Source organism: Nicotiana attenuata, chromosome 3 (assembly GCF_001879085.1).
Source record: "Nicotiana attenuata strain UT chromosome 3, NIATTr2, whole genome shotgun sequence".
NCBI lineage: Eukaryota > Viridiplantae > Streptophyta > Magnoliopsida > Solanales > Solanaceae > Nicotiana > Nicotiana attenuata.
Genome location: NC_031991.1, coordinates 6637492 through 6652946, shown reverse-complemented (window position 1 = coordinate 6652946; position 15455 = coordinate 6637492). Strand labels below are relative to the sequence as shown.

The 15455-nt window shown below is 38.5% G+C and overlaps 2 protein-coding genes across 3 annotated transcripts; one reads left to right on the top strand and one right to left on the bottom strand.

Moving 5' to 3' along the window:
- On the top strand, positions 638-7628 carry LOC109223256 (squamosa promoter-binding-like protein 9). The gene is made up of 3 exons (XM_019387492.1): positions 638-1208; positions 6521-6660; positions 6761-7628. Exons 1-3 carry the CDS (start codon positions 811-813, stop codon positions 7384-7386), a joined length of 1164 nt encoding a protein of 387 aa, XP_019243037.1. The 5' UTR covers positions 638-810; the 3' UTR covers positions 7387-7628.
- On the bottom strand, positions 8574-14957 carry LOC109223254 (G patch domain-containing protein 11). Of its 2 annotated transcripts, none has more exons than XM_019387488.1 (4): positions 14742-14957; positions 10618-11157; positions 10003-10068; positions 8574-9211 (listed from the first exon to the last, which is right to left on the bottom strand). In XM_019387488.1, exons 1-4 carry the CDS (start codon positions 14835-14837, stop codon positions 9152-9154), a joined length of 762 nt encoding a protein of 253 aa, XP_019243033.1. In that variant the 5' UTR covers positions 14838-14957; the 3' UTR covers positions 8574-9151. The 2 variants fall into 2 exon arrangements, with proteins under 2 accessions (XP_019243033.1, XP_019243035.1); XM_019387490.1 differs by lacking the exon at positions 14742-14957 and adding an exon at positions 11311-11784.

The following is a 15455-nucleotide window of genomic DNA, read 5'->3' as shown; positions in this document are numbered from 1 at the left end:
AACAAGTAACCTTTTGTATAAACTTCCTAACCAGATAAATAGTACTCCAACCGTTTCAATTTTAGTGACATTTTATTAGTCCGGTCAAAAAGAATGACATATTTTTATATTTAAAAATAATTTAACTTTAAATTTTTTATTTCATCCACCTTACCCTTAATAAAAAGTTTTTATAGCTACACAAATGTCAAGACCCTATAAAGATTTGCCCCTTAAGCTTTTAGAACCACATATTTCAAAAGTCATATTTTTTTTTCTTTAAACTTTGTACTAAGTTAAACTATATCATCTAAAGTGAAAGAGATAGAGTATAATTATTTGTCACATAAGTTTAAATAACACTAATAATAACAAAAGATCATTTTACATATTTATATATAACTTAAACTCTTACCACTAAACCCCCCTTTTCTTCATTCTTGATACTCCCAAGTCCCATTTCACAAATATTCACACATCTATACGAAGATAAGGTAATCAGAAAAATACTACAACAACAACAATTCAGTAAATAGCGTCTGGGAAGGGTAGAGTGTTTGCAGATGTTACCCCTATTCCGAGAGGATAGAGAAGCTGTTTCCGGTAGGCCCTCGACTAAAGAAAACAAAAAGAGAGATAATATATAAGTATTATAATCACAAAACTAGTTTTTAGAAAAAATAAGAGGAAAAATAAAAGTTTTTTATTTTTTATTTTGGGCTTTCACAACTCTGCTTCACCATAAATGTAAATAAAGTGACAGGGTCTCTTCAAACTGAATGGGGGGCACCTTTTTTTATTTATGAATGATTTGACTCAAACAAGGTTGTGATGAATGGGCTCAGTAAGTCGGAAATGGAACTTCTGGCTTCTGCTTCTTCTTCTACTTCTACTACTTCTACTTCCCCTGACTCTCCTCCCAACACTTTAAAATTTGGTCAAAAAATCTACTTTGAGCATGTTGGACCTCAGCACCTCAAATCAGCAACTGGGTCATCGTCATCGCCGCCGGTCACCGGAACTCCGGCGCCGGCGATGTCCAAGAAAGTAAGAGGGGGTGGTGTAGTTCAAGCTCGGCAGCCACCTAGATGTCAAGTTGAAGGGTGTGAAGCAGATCTGAGTGATGTTAAGGCTTACTATTCAAGGCACAAAGTCTGTGCTACACATTCTAAGTCTCCTGTGGTCATTGTTGCTGGTCTTGAACAAAGATTTTGTCAACAGTGTAGCAGGTGAGACCTTATTAATTACTACTATAAAATTTCATTATTTTAAAAAAAAATATATTACTGTCCCAGGTGTAGCCAAGAGTTAGCTGCTATCCAGTGACATAGTCGAGGGGCACGCAAACTAGCTCAAACATTGCTGTCATGAAAAAATATTAGTATTGTATATGCCCCTAGTTAGTGTGTGTGTGTGTGTGTGCATATATATATAGAGAGAGAGATGCATGCATATGATTGAAATATTAAATTATTGCTTGCTATTTGTTTGTTGTGCTTATGAAGTTGTGGTCCTGTGCCTCTGTGGAATTTGCTTATTGGTTTATTTGGAGAGTTGACTATGCTGGATTTGTTAATTTGTTGTTTGCTAATTCATTGGTGCAAGGGGATTTGTATAGTATTAATCTTTTGTTTAGGTGTCTCTTTCAGTCTTTCTCCCCTAATATAACATCCAAAAGCTACTGGAAAGCTGAGATTCCACTATGCTTTGGTTGAATGTGATATGTGTTTGATTTTGTTTTTAGATGTTCAGTGCAATCTTCTGCTTCTTGTGGAGGACTCAGCTGGAACTAGATATGCTTGTTTCCATAAATGGCTTGAATAAATACTAGGATTACTACCTAATCAAGAATCAATCTTCTTAAACCATAATTTGCTTTTTTTTTTCTTTAAATTTAAATAGTCAGAAACTATGTAAAAAGTACTAGATGTATATGTTAGTAGAACTTTTTCTTTTTTGTTTCAAAATGACTGTCATACATTCTTCATTGAATGAAAAGTTATTGCGTATTGCATTTGAAAAGAAATAACTTTTTCATTTTACTTGGGAAGCAATAGGAGACTAACTTTGGGAGATATAGCATACTCCAATAATTTTAGTATGACTACAACTGCAGGACTAATAAAGTTCGAAAGTTCTAGATATGACCATGGCTATACGGTGTGTTAGAGTTTCCAGGAATTAACTTTTGTTGGTTTGAGGAGGCTGTGGTAAGGTGGTGTTTGGGTTTGTGCTTCACTCAAAAACATGTGTTTTGTCGCTAAGCGTGAAAATGTGGATGGAGAAAAGATGATGTAAATTAGTGTTTTGAAGCCAAGTTACTGGTCAAAGAAATGGCATGTCTAAATTGCTGCGATTAACACAATGGAGGTTTTCCTCTTCGAAAATTGGCCTATCTATGTTTTTGGGTTAGTTCATTGAGCATTCTAACAAATTTAGTTACAAGATAACAAATATATTGCATGGTTCGTTAGAGAAAACAGGGGAAAAAGAGAAGGATAACTCCAAGTTTTGGAGAAGTTGCATTGTCACTGGCGCAGATATACTCACGTTGAAGTAATAATAGCTGTAGAAAAGGGTTGAATGATGGAGTAGGTGTAAAAATTCAACTCTGGGCAGTTTTATCAGAAAATGAATGTTACTGTACTAAATTACTATCAGGAATAATATAAATTCAGTGTTACGTGCCCATTTTCCCCTCAGAAATCGAAGTTATATATTTTATATGATGAATATGTTTTTGTTCATTTTGGACAGCGTAATGGATGCTGAAGAATTTGGTAAAAGCCAAGAAGGAAAAGGATAAGACCAAGTAAATTAAGTTGAGAGTATTTGTGAAGAGATATCCTCTGCTAGTTTAGTTGTTGAAGAGATGTCAACAAAACACAGCAGTTAACTTATACTTACTAAATCAGAATACTTATTTGTTGGTTTTCTTGACAGGGAAATGGAGTTGTGCAAACAACTCTTCCTTTCTTTATTACCCTCTATCTAGTTTTTAACTTTTTCCCTTTTTCGTTCTGAAAATGAGTTGGGGTTGGGGAAAAATGTAGGATCTTTTCTATTCTTCTTTAATCTGGCTATCATTATGTATGCAGTATTGCTTAATAGAAGGAATCATTAACTGATAATGCACTTGTCCCCAAAAAAAGATTATCACAAATGATAGTGTAAACTCTCTCCAATTTATTGAAACTACAGTTATTGACTAAAGGTGTGTTTTTTATTGCTAAAGCCATTTTTTTTTGCACCAACATATTTGTCTGTTCTGTGTCTGATGCTACTCTCACACAAGTCTAGACATGGTGAAGTTGGCAAACAGTTTTAAAATTTGTGCTGTAAAGGATTAACTTCAACTTTATTTTTGTGTTGTCTAAGTTCATTCTGCTGAATTTTCAATTACTTTGAAATAACAAATCTCCTGGATTTCCATGTCAAAAGCCCATTTTTTGAGATTCACAGAATTGACATCATGCACTGTAATCAACAATGAAAAATAACAACTGCAGACAACATTATAGGCATGAGTTGTAGCCTGACGCTAATGGGAATAGAGTGGCTAGCGCTTGATCAGTTTGCTCGCTGCAATGAAGAGTACTCTGTGGTTTACCTTGATTGGCTTGGTTGTTCTATCTCAGTATCAGATAAAGTAACTGCAGCGCCTTTCCAAGCTGAAATAAGGATATAATAGCTCCAGTGCTAGAACTCTAATTATCTGGAGAACAAAAAGAAATCCTTCTGGATGCAAGAAGTACTCTTTGAAAACGTCCTACATGGATAAGTAGCTACATTGGCTAAAATTCTGTTGATAGGACATTCAATTTACTGATCCGATTGAAGCAATGTGGTGTCTTCTTTTTTATGAGAATGGTACTTGCCTTGCACGAATTTACTTTCCGCCATAGATGGCGTTGATATTCATTCTTACAAGATCCAGATTAATCCTAGTGAGTTGATTTTCTTTAAAACAAAAATGGCAGTACATTTTTTGGTTCTATGTTAGTTGTTGCCATGTGTGCATTAGCTCTTCTGAAGGAAAAATTTTTTATGTTCGTCTTTTATTTGAAAGATATTTTAGCTGCTAATTCCTGATGCGCTGAATGTAACAACAACAATTACGCCTCAGTCCCAAACAAGTGAGATTCGGCTTATGAATCCTCACTTCTTTCTTTAAGCTCAAGTCATCGTCATACCAAAGTCCTTATGTGCTTAACTTATGCCTTCCTTTTTTTATTTTGGGGTTCCAACCACCTCTAAGGTAACATCTTAGACTACTCACTCGGTAGTATAAAGTGAATACTAGTTTGGTGGGCCTCATACCAGCCCAAAGACACTCTTGACATGGTGTGATATTGTTCGCTTTGGGCCAAGCTAGCAGGATTTCCCCCAAAGGTCTAGACAATTTAAAAATATCCCTACATCTTACATGTAGCTTCTTTCCTTCAAGCTTCAACTATCAATATGGGACTTTGTTCATACCCCTAACAAATCTTCTATACACTGCATGGGCTACCACCAAGATTGACGGGCCAGCTCACCACGAAAGTTGACAGGTTTGAGATTTGTTATGTGCTACTTGCATTGTTTGAATTTTTTTATGGCCATCAAGGACATTACCAGACTGCTTTTACATGTCTCCAATAGGCCCAAGTGTTCCAACCAACCAACTCCAAACTATTCGCTATCTCCATACTCATTTTGTCTAACCATCGGCTTTGATACTATGTCAAGAAAGGAGGAATGGGAGATTTGGGGAATGAAGTGCTTGGTTATTTCCTGAAGCATCTAGTAACTCAGAAAAGGAAAAGAAAGAATTTCCAACTTCCAGTTACACAATTATAGGGATACCAAACCTTCCCATATTTACAAGGACTGGATTCTTGCCATATGTACAATTTCTTACACATTACGTTAACATTTTCCACAATATAACAGTCCGACATCACACCATCTTTTGGGGGGAAAAGGTTATGGCACTTCAAGTTGAATCGTGATTTTCTTTTCTTTGTTTCCACTATAACTTTTTGGTTTTTTTTTTTTTTAGTTGGTTTTGTGTGTGTGTGTGTGGGTGGGGGTGGGGTGGGGTAGGGGTAGGGGTAGGGGTAGTACAGTAGACTACGTACTACTACGTACGTACGTACGTACGTTCGTAAGTTAGTTAGTATATAGTATTAGTACTTAACTTATTTAGTTNTTATTATACTTATTACTTACTTTACTTTACTTTCGTTTTCTTACGTTTCTTTACGTTTACGTTTTACGTTTACGTTTACGTTTCGTTTTAGTTCGTTAAGTTTACGTTTAGTTTACGTTAGTTTAACGTACTTCTTAAACTTTAATTACGTAACTAGTAACGTAACGTAAAGTACCGTAACGTAACGTAAGTAACCTAGGTTACGTTCGTTAGTTTAACGTTANNNTGTAGTACGTACGTACGTACGTACGTACGTACGTACGTACGTACGTACGTACGTACGTACGTACGTACGTACGTAACGTAAACGTAAACGTAAACGTAAACGTAAACGTAAACGTAAACGTAAACGTAAAACGTAAACGTAAACGTAACGTAACGTAACGTACGGTACGTACGTACGTACGTACGTACGTTACGTTACGTTACGTTACTTACGTTAACTTAACGTTACGTTAACTTACGTTACGTTACCGTTAATTACGTTACGTTAACGTACTTAACGTTACGTACGTTACGTTACGGTACGTTACGTTACGTTACGTTACGGTTACGGTTTAGGTTACGGTTGTTAGTTCGTTAGTTACGTTCGTTACGTTACGTTCGTTAGTTGTTTGTTCGTTTGTTGTTAGTTGTTGTTGTTGTGTGNNNGGGGGGGGGGGCGGGGGGGGGGGTTTGAAGTAAGAGACTGCACTTGATCCAAAGCCTCTAGGTAGTTGATTTGATATGATACCATTAAGTTGTTCTTTATATGTCATTTATAACTCCTTTTTTGCTTCTTGCTTTTGTTAAATTCTTTAGTTTCGTTGCTATTTGTATTGTTAAGCTCATTATTATCATCAATAGATCTCGGAAAGTAACAAATGCTTGTTCAGGTTTTGGTTAAATCTTATGTGATCAAGAGCGCTTGAATTGTTGATCTAACTACAATAATAAAGCGGCTTGAAAAACAAAAAGTGTTAGAAACCACCAAGAGCGAGGGCTAACCTCAGCATTATTTTTGACATGTCTAGTCATATAATATAACTACTTTTACATGGTGGTATAATAACAGAAGTGCTTCCAAGGTGCCCATCGTTAATTACATTTGGCTCTTTATCCGTATTGCAGTGCTCGAACCTTATTTTATTTGTCTGAGGGGTTAAGGGAATGCCATAGCTAAGCTGTGTTTCCCAAAATTTAAATGGTTTGCTGAATGATTTATTGCAAATAAGGTGGGTTTTAAATATCAGTATGTTGTTTAATAATAATGGAAAATGCTAGTTTGCATTGGCAATAGGGGCTAGCAATATCTTTGATCAGTTGCTTCTCTTTGCCTGGAATTAACTGCTGGTACTTTGCTTCCAGGTTCCATCGGTTGCCAGAATTTGACCAAGGGAAACGCAGTTGCCGCAGGCGCTTAGCAGGCCATAATGAGCGTCGCAGGAAACCTCCACCTGGATCTCTTTTGTCTAATCGCTATGGAAGTCTTTCTTCATCAATATTTGGTAAGGGTGTTCCTTGCATTAAGACTTCATGGAGCTTAAGCATTTCTTTGGCTCTGTTACTTCATGCTTACCATAGTTGTTTTAACATCTGCACTTGCAGAAAACAATGGCAGATCTGGAAGTTTTCTGCTCGACTTCACTGCATATCCGAATCTCACTGGAGGTGCATGGCCAAATACTAGATCATCTGAGCGAGGATGGGATAATCAATCCACTGCATCAGTGAAGCTTCTCCAGAGTCATTGGCTGAACAGTTCTGAAAATCCTACATCCGACCTTGTTCTGCAAGGTTCAGTTGCTAGGGGTGCCAATTATTCTGGTCCTGGTATTATTCCTTCCGGAAACTGCTTCTCTGGAGTCTCAGATTCCAGTGGTGCTCTCTCTCTTCTGTCAAATGAGCCATGGGGCTCGAGGAACCAATCCTCTAGCCTCGGGGTTAACGGCTTGGTTAACACTGATGGCGGACATACCGTTCAGCCATCGGGTTCCCATGCTGCTCCTGTCAATCACTACTCAGGCCCTCTATGGGGATTTAAAGGAAATGAAGCTAGTAGCAGTTCACATGCAATACCTCCTGATCTCGGGCTGGGTCACATTTCTCATCATGCTGTCAATCAGTACTCTGCTGAGCTTGGAATGGCTCAGCACAGTGGAAGACAGTATATGGAACTGGAGCACTCAAAGGGTTATGATTCTTCTGTTCAAAATGTGCACTGGACACTTTGAGTGCCATCTCCTTCATATCTAACTATCATCGTCGTAGGAAGACTTTTGTTCAATAAATGGCATCGTGTTTGTAAGGGTGGATGTTGACTAATGGCACTTTTTATGATGCTACCTTTGTGCAACTCTCCTAGACTCACTCAAAAATGACTCTGTGGTTATTTTATGAATTGTGTGTACGGTTTAACTTCTTGTTGCTACCGTGTACTTTGCATTTCTTTTTAAAGCAGCTTAGTGTTTTCTTCCATTGTCCCTTTCTTGATATATACATCGAGGAAGGGCAGTGTCCATCTTACTAAGAGCAGAGATATTCCCATGGAATGAGGTGGTAAGACAATATGTAGATAGTTCGAACTAGAACTGATTAAGATGTTTAGGCGATGGTAGCCTTGGAGCAACGGTGAAGTTGTCTCCGCGTGACCAATAGGTCATAGGTTTGAGCAGTGGAAGAAGCCATTAATGCTTGCATTAGAGTAGGTTGTCTACATTATCCTCCTAGGGTCGGCCCTTCTCTGAATTTCGCATGAATATGGGATGATTTGTGCACCGGGCTGCCCTTAGGCGCTAGTAGGTGAACTTGTTAAGGTGCTTTCTTCTGATGTTAATTTTTTATTTTTTATTTTGCTCAGAAGCTCTTCCATTGCCCAGATTTACATTCTTCACTATGGTATGCTCCCCCGTGCAGGCTATGAGGCTTCTCGCCAGCAGCGGTTTCACCATATGGTCTTAGTAGTGCCATGCTCCTTGCTGCCTGTGTGGGCTTGTTGTCCCTTGTTGCTGCATTTTTCAGAAATATGGATTAAAGGAACTTTGAGATTAAATATAATATGTTCTTTCTCATTTCTCATGAGCTACTTTTCTCTACAAAACAAGAGATTAAAGTCTGCTTCCACCTTTTCTCCTAAGTAGTTGACTGCGTTACACCATTGGGATACTTCAAATTAAGCCTGAGCCTCATTTTACAGATGGTTAACACGTCAAGAAGGCCAAGTTCATTACTTACAACTTACAAGTCAACTTTTTGGCCTGGCTTGACAATTCAATACTTCTCTATTTTTATTATAAAAAAAAAAAAAAGTCAATACTTTTCTTAGTTTATATTGACTAATCATTATATTTATACTATGAGCAGTTCGGTCTGGATCCATCCTAAACCAAAGAGCCAGAATAAGCGAGGTGCACAATTGGAATATGAGCAATAATACTCTGTTCATATTTTTGTACACTCCTTAATTTTTTTAATCGCCCCATCCCTGGCATGAGTCCAGGGTCACCCCAGCTGATGCGGAGACTGCTGCTGAACAGACAAGATAGTGTGTGGTGTACCACAAAAAAAAATCATGGGAAGCTTATACGACCTTTGGAGCAATCGAATATGACAGTGCTAACATTACAAGGCAATCAACATATGAAGAATAGCTACAACTTCAATCAACAGCTATGTATTACATGAACACTCATCTTGATATCCAACTGCCACCCATAGCGTGCTATAAAGGTCCTGGCTCAACAAATGCAATATTCCATGCAATGGGAGATGCACCAATGTTGTCTGAGGATTCTGCTTTCTATCTCTTGAGAATCCACATTCGGCTGAAAGGAATCAGTCAAGTGCGAAAACAATTGTCATTCTGAGCTCTTGTTTGCCGAGATGCATGATTAGGGCAATGGAAGTTGCTCCTATCATCCCAGGAATTTCCCATTTGTTTAGGAAGGTTTTAAATTTCTTTTTGAGGTCTTGCTGCTGAGGCCAATTGGGAGATAGCATTTAGTGGTCCTCCTCAGCTACTCCGGGGCAGTTAGACAGCAGCGCCTCAGTTGACTCATACTGCAAAAAGAAAAAGAATATTAGCAATAAGATACAGATATGACGAGGGCCTTTATCTTCGTGGAAAAATGTGTGCGCTATTCCCTGTTTACTTTTCACTCCCCTTACATGATACCTCTAACTAGAAACTGGAAATCTGAGAGTCCCCAACACATTACCTCTCAAATTTAATTGATATGTAACGGTGACATTTCAACACATTCTCTCTCTTATCTCTAATAGATAGACAAAAAATTATCCAAGGAGATGGAGAATCAGTAATTAAAGTAGCGAAGATTGAGCTTTGAATTTAGTTGATTAGAGCCATTCTCTTCAAGGAAAAATGTGCAGGCTATAGCCTGTTTCCTTTCCACTCCCCTTTACGTGATACCACTGAGTAGAACATTGGAAATTCCAGAGTCTGCAACGCACAATCTCCAATTTCTAACAGATAGACAAGGATGTATCCATTAGATGGATAATTAGTCATTATAGTAGCCAAGCATTTATTACCTCTCCTTTGGTTAACTTTGCTAAACTCATTAATTTCACCACCTAATGTTCTCAACAAATCCTGAACCCTTACCCCAAAATCAAGGGGCTGTTATCTTCTGGACTGCACTAGCTCGCACATCTTGATGTCAAGACATTTTATGGCTGGAGACAAAGAGCTAAGAAGTTCGTAAAAACACAATTCCTATCTTCAATATCAATCTCATCACACCAGTTCAAGACTAAATTTGGGTTTTGGACCATAATTAAATATGGGAAATTAAATCGCTACTATTTATCTAAGATATTCATCTACTAACCTGACATCCACAAAAAAGACAGTAATGATATTCATCTCTCAGTTTCATCAATGTATTGAGCAAATCCTGCATTGACAAAAGTGAAGCAGTACCCAAAATTAGTACCAGGTTAAACGAGAACACAAGCATTTCAAGCAGCAAGCTAAACAAGAAAGTAACCTTCATTAAGAATGGCAATGCAAACATACCATACTCAAAGAAAGCCAAGAAAAGCACCATTAGGAAGAATCATATGCACTTATTGGGAAGTCAAAAAATAAAATAAGAAAATCAAGAGTAGGCAGTTTTACATTTGCTTCTAGAAAAGAGCATCCACTCAAGACAAACGTGGATCATAAGTACATCATAAAAATAAAAAAGAATGACTTACAGGAGAGATTTGACATCTATAAGCCATAAGTATTACACACGATATATAAGAAGTCAGCCACCAGGAAACTACGCATCTGGTATTGCTAATCACTAACCGTCCTAGAATCGTTTTGCAAAGCAACCCTAAGCCAACTCAGTTTTTGCATATAATGGGTTAAAAGCAAAAGGGAACTAGATGCTAGTTTCCAACTTAGCATTTTGCTTAATTAAGAAATCATACGAAAATGATACAGAATACAATACCTCTTCAGTGATCAGTTCTTCCTCTTCCTCTACCTCTTCCTTTTCTTCATCCTCTTCTTCCTTTTTCTCCTCTACTACCTCCCTATTCTCTAACTGAGCCAGTGCTGCCTCAGCCTTGTGAAAATTGCTGACGATCCTCTTTTCCTTCCATCGCTCCTTCAGGTGAGATCCAAAAGTTTCCATTAGCTCTGCTTCTCTCCTTCTATCCCTGTTGGCCTTCTCCATTTCCCTCTTCATCTTCTCTACCTTATCATCTTCCTTCCCAATCCCGGCACGGCCCCTTCTGATTTCCAGCCCCACGGGTTCAGACATACCGGAGCCTTCCTTGCCTAATGCTGATCCAGGAGTATATCCCATTTGTTTCAACATCTTGAATCCAATGTTGGTCTCAGGAATTGCTGACTCTAAGTTAACTAGAGTTTTCTGGTCCTCTTCAATCTGCTTCTTCTCTCTCTTGAGCATTTTGCGTTCTTGCCAGTTTAACACCTTACGTTTCTTGTTTGAAGAGTTCGAAACTACAGGCTTATTTGATCTTGATGCCTGGAAACCAAAATACACACGGATTAGGGTCAGAGGCAACAACATACCATATCATCTATTTGACACCATTGTCATAATTTTATAATTTGTCCCACTGAATTTGTTCCAGTGGAGATGGGGTTACATCAGGGATCGGCTCTTAGCCCTATTTACCTTAGCGTTAGATGTGCTGACGCGTAACATACAAGGGGAGGTGCCATAGTGTATGCTATTTGCTAATGACATAGTCCTGATTGAGTAGACGCGAGGCGGAGTTAATGCTAACTTGGAAGTTTGGAGAGAAACGTTGGAGTCTAAAGGTTTCCAGTTGAATAGGTCAAAAACTGAGTACTTGGAGTGCAAATTCAGTGAGGGGATGCACGAAGAAGAAGTGGAAGTGAGGATTGGTACTCAGGTCATCCCTAAAAGAGATAGTTTCAGGTATCTTGGGTCTATTATTCAAGGTAACGGGGAGTTTAACAAGGATGTTACTCATCGTATTGGAGCGGGGTGGAGGAGATGGAGGCTCGCCTTGGGGGTTTTGTGTGATAAGAATGTGCCACCTGGACTTAAGGGCAAGTTCTATAGAGTAGTGGTTAGACCGACTATGTTGTATGGAGCTGAGTGTCGTCAAAAAGTCCCATGTCCAAAAGATGAAAGTAGCTGAAATGAGAATGTTGAGATGGATGTGTGGGCATACTAGGAAAGACAGGATTAGGAATGAAGTTATTAGGGACAAGGTAGGAGTGGCATCTGTGGAGGACAAGTTGCGGGAATCGAGGCTGAGATGGTTCGGGCATGTGAAAAGGAGAGACATAGATGCTCCGGTAAGGAGGTGTGAGAGGTTATCCATGGCGGGTCTGAGGAAGGAAAGGGGTAGGCCTAAGAAGTATTGGGGAGAGGTAATTAGGCAAGACATGTCATTGCTTCAGCTTACCGAGGACATGACCCACGACATGAAGGTGTGGAGGTCGAGGATTAGGTATGTAGGTTGACAGATAGTAGTGTGTTCCTCCTAGAATATTCAGTAGTACTAGGACAATTTTTGTAATTTCCTATTTACGGTTCTTTATTATGCATGCCGTGGCATTCACGCCCGTTACCGTGTTACATTGTTGCTAATATTCTCTGCTACTTGGTTGCTTTATCTTCATTGTTCCTTGAGCCGAGGGTCTATCGGAAAAAGCCTCTCTATCTCTATGAGGTAGGGGTAAGGTCTGCGTACACTTTACCCTCCCCAGACCCCATTTATGGGATCAAACTGGGTTTTTTGTTGTTGTTGTTGAATTTAGACTCAATTTTGCACTGAAAGTCTAAGAAAAGAAAAGAAATCTAAACAAACAATTTAACAGTCGGTCCAAAATTATGATAAAAAGTCACTCGAGCCATAGCTAGCCCATGACATTGAGAAAACCTTTGATAAGCTAAACTGGAACGAGCTTATAACAGTCCTCCTACAGATGGGATTTGGTGAGAAGGGGATAAAATGGATAAAATTCAGCATAATTAAGTAAAACATTCAGTTTTGGCCAATAGGGGTCCTGTGGGTTTTTTCTCTCCTCACAAGGCTCTTAGACATGGAGACCCTCTATCTCCCTTCCTTTTCATTTTGGCTATAGAGGGACTTAGCAAAATACTACAAAAAACCGAGGCAATTGAAGTGGATAGAAGGCTTCAAGGTGGGTAACAATCCTAGCGACTCAATATCAGTCTCACCCTTGTTGTATGCAGATGATACGCTTTGAAGGACAGATAGGCACCAGGTGCTAAATCTCAATCTCACACTGCTGCTCGTTGAAGCCATTGTGGGTTACAAATGCATGCTAATGAAATGGCTATGGAGGTACAGCTCAGAGGAACCTGGACTTTGGAAGGATGTAATCAGAGTAAAATAAGGGGAGCTAAATCACTGGTACACAAATCACCACATGGAGTATTTGCAAATTATGGAGAGAATTCAATCAACGTATAAGTTTCAGAGTGGGAAATGGAGCTTTCATTAGCTTCTGGAAGGACAACTGGTTAGGAAACATCATCCTAAAGAAGGAATTCCCCAACCTATTTTTGATTGATGTTGTTCCAAATTCAACAATAGCTCAGAGCAGATCAGGACTCGCGTTCAGAAAGATGTACAAGGTTGGGAACTTAATGATCTACTCAACTGCTTAAATGGCCCTGGAAGCTACAAAGTTGCCCACAAAAGTGATCTGTTTCAGTTGGACTGCCCTCAAAAAAGCATGTCTGACACAAGATAACCTCACAAGAAGGGATTTTCAGCTTGTTAACAGATGCTACATGTGTCCAGTCTTATCAAAGGTGAAAAGCGCAAAAAAGCTCTAAAGTCTATTGGGACCTTAAGCGCAAAGCGCAAAAAAAGCGTGGGCTTTTATGAAGAAAGGCACTAATGGAGAAAAACTACAAATATATATATGTAGTCCAAGATTAACATCAATAAGCATGAATACCCAATATATGGATAATGAAATTGAAGAAAATTTACGATAAAGTGAAATTTCAATTGTTTAGTGTCGCCTCTTCAAGATTACGCTCATTGGCACGGAAAAGTATGCCTTAGAGCCTTGGTGACAATACTGAAGCGCCTGCCAAGCGAGGCGAAGCGCTCAACATGTTTTGAGCCTCGCTTCAGGGCTTAAGCGCGCCCAGCTCAACTCAGAAACATCAACCACCTACTTCTCCCTTGTCCTGTAGCAGCAAACCTATGGATCATGTTTCACTTGACTATTATGTTTTTTACTTTAGCTCGCTCATGCCATTCAGTGTTAAGGATGCATATGAAAGCTGGAGCCTGGAGGGCATGGAAAGTTGATAAAACTTTTTTTTTATGAAGTAAGGTGTTAAATTAAAGGCATCAAGAAGATGCAGAAAAAGTACAAACTGAAAAGTCTTGGCTAACTCCTAAGAAAAAATAAAACCTATATAACTGGGATATCAAAAATAATCAGGAATATCTGGAGAATGGTCCCTGCTAGTATTTTTTTTTTTTTTTGGCGTATCTGGACAGAAAGGAATTGTAGAAGTGTAGATGATATCTCAACTCCAAATCAGTCCTTGAAGACTAGGTGTTCTAAGAATCAGTTTAGCTGGTGTAAACTCTCTTCTGTAAATAGCATGGACCATTTTTTGGATTTTGTAAGCTCCCTAGTGCTAGTCTAGTTCTCATATATTGGAACTAGCAGAATCACTTCTGTCACTTTTAGCCATTGCTAACCTACAAAAACAAGGTTGTAAACATTTCTAAACAAGGTTATACATTGTTATATTACATATGCAAGTAAACATTTCTAAATAAATGTTAGAAATATAGAGACTCCAACCACACAAAGTGCTGATTAGTGTGTGAATATTGGAAATATAGAGACTACATGACTTAGAAGAAAAGGTAGCTAAGGTTTTATTGCAGCACATCAGAAAATTATACTTGTTCTTTGCCAGGCTAGAGCCTAGATTACTGAATACTGAAAAAAGTAAAAATTAACAAGCAATTTTGAGTATTAAACTATCAAATAACTATAGTGCCATGATATTTCGGGAAATCTAGCCAACAAAAGAAACTTCTAGGGTTTCTAGGTGTGAGGGGAACTGACCGGTTTAGAGGAGGGATTAGGAGGAAGAGAAGAAGCTTCTGGAGGAATGAAATGAGAAAGGTCTCCCATGTAATCTTCTTCCTCTTCTTCCGCCATTATTACTACCTGCTGCAAGCTTCTATGGGAACTAGCGCAAAGAATAACGCGCTACGCTTTGATTGAGGGTCTATGGGTACTATACTGGGGTTCATGTGCAGAAGATCGAATCCTGGTAAACGGAAAATTGTTGAAATGGTCCTCAAAGTACGTATTTGTTTTATTATAGCCCTTTATGTATACTCCATATTAGTTATAAAATAATATATTGGTGTATTAAATTTTATGTCAGGACTGGCTGTGCAGGAATTAAAATACAAATCAAACACTGAATGACTGAATAAAGTAATATCCAATTTGATACCATAATTATGTCATCTTATACCTCAAACAGCATCCAACTTGATACTTAAAAGTGATTTTAGAAATGCATTGTTAAAGGAATGTAATTGTGTTCTCCCATAAATACTTGAATATTGCTATTTGCTACTACATGTTAATTAGAGTCACAAGATTGTATGGGTCAAAATCTGTCCTAGAATATTTAAAATAAGATAGCACTAAAGAAAGAATTCTCGAGCTGCCATCAGTCGAGGTGGACCAGGAAGCAACAAGAGTCGAAGAGCCGGCGAGAGCTATGGTCGAAATGTCAATAATGGCACCATTGATGAAGCTGTA

Excerpts from the sequence above, each read along its gene's own strand:
- LOC109223256 (XM_019387492.1), top strand. The coding sequence starts at position 811 with ATGAATGGGCTCAGTAAGTCGGAAATGGAACTTCTGGCTTCTGCTTCT. Across the intron at positions 1,209-6,520 it reads TTTTGTCAACAGTGTAGCAG|GTTCCATCGGTTGCCAGAAT; the intron begins GTGAGACCTTAT and ends CTTTGCTTCCAG. Across the intron at positions 6,661-6,760 it reads TCTTTCTTCATCAATATTTG|AAAACAATGGCAGATCTGGA; the intron begins GTAAGGGTGTTC and ends CTGCACTTGCAG.
- LOC109223254 (XM_019387488.1), bottom strand. The coding sequence starts at position 14,837 with ATGGCGGAAGAAGAGGAAGAAGATTACATGGGAGACCTTTCTCATTTC. Across the intron at positions 11,158-14,741 it reads CTAATCCCTCCTCTAAACCG|GCATCAAGATCAAATAAGCC; the intron begins GTCAGTTCCCCT and ends TTTGGTTTCCAG. Across the intron at positions 10,069-10,617 it reads AAGAACTGATCACTGAAGAG|GATTTGCTCAATACATTGAT; the intron begins GTATTGTATTCT and ends TTGTCAATGCAG.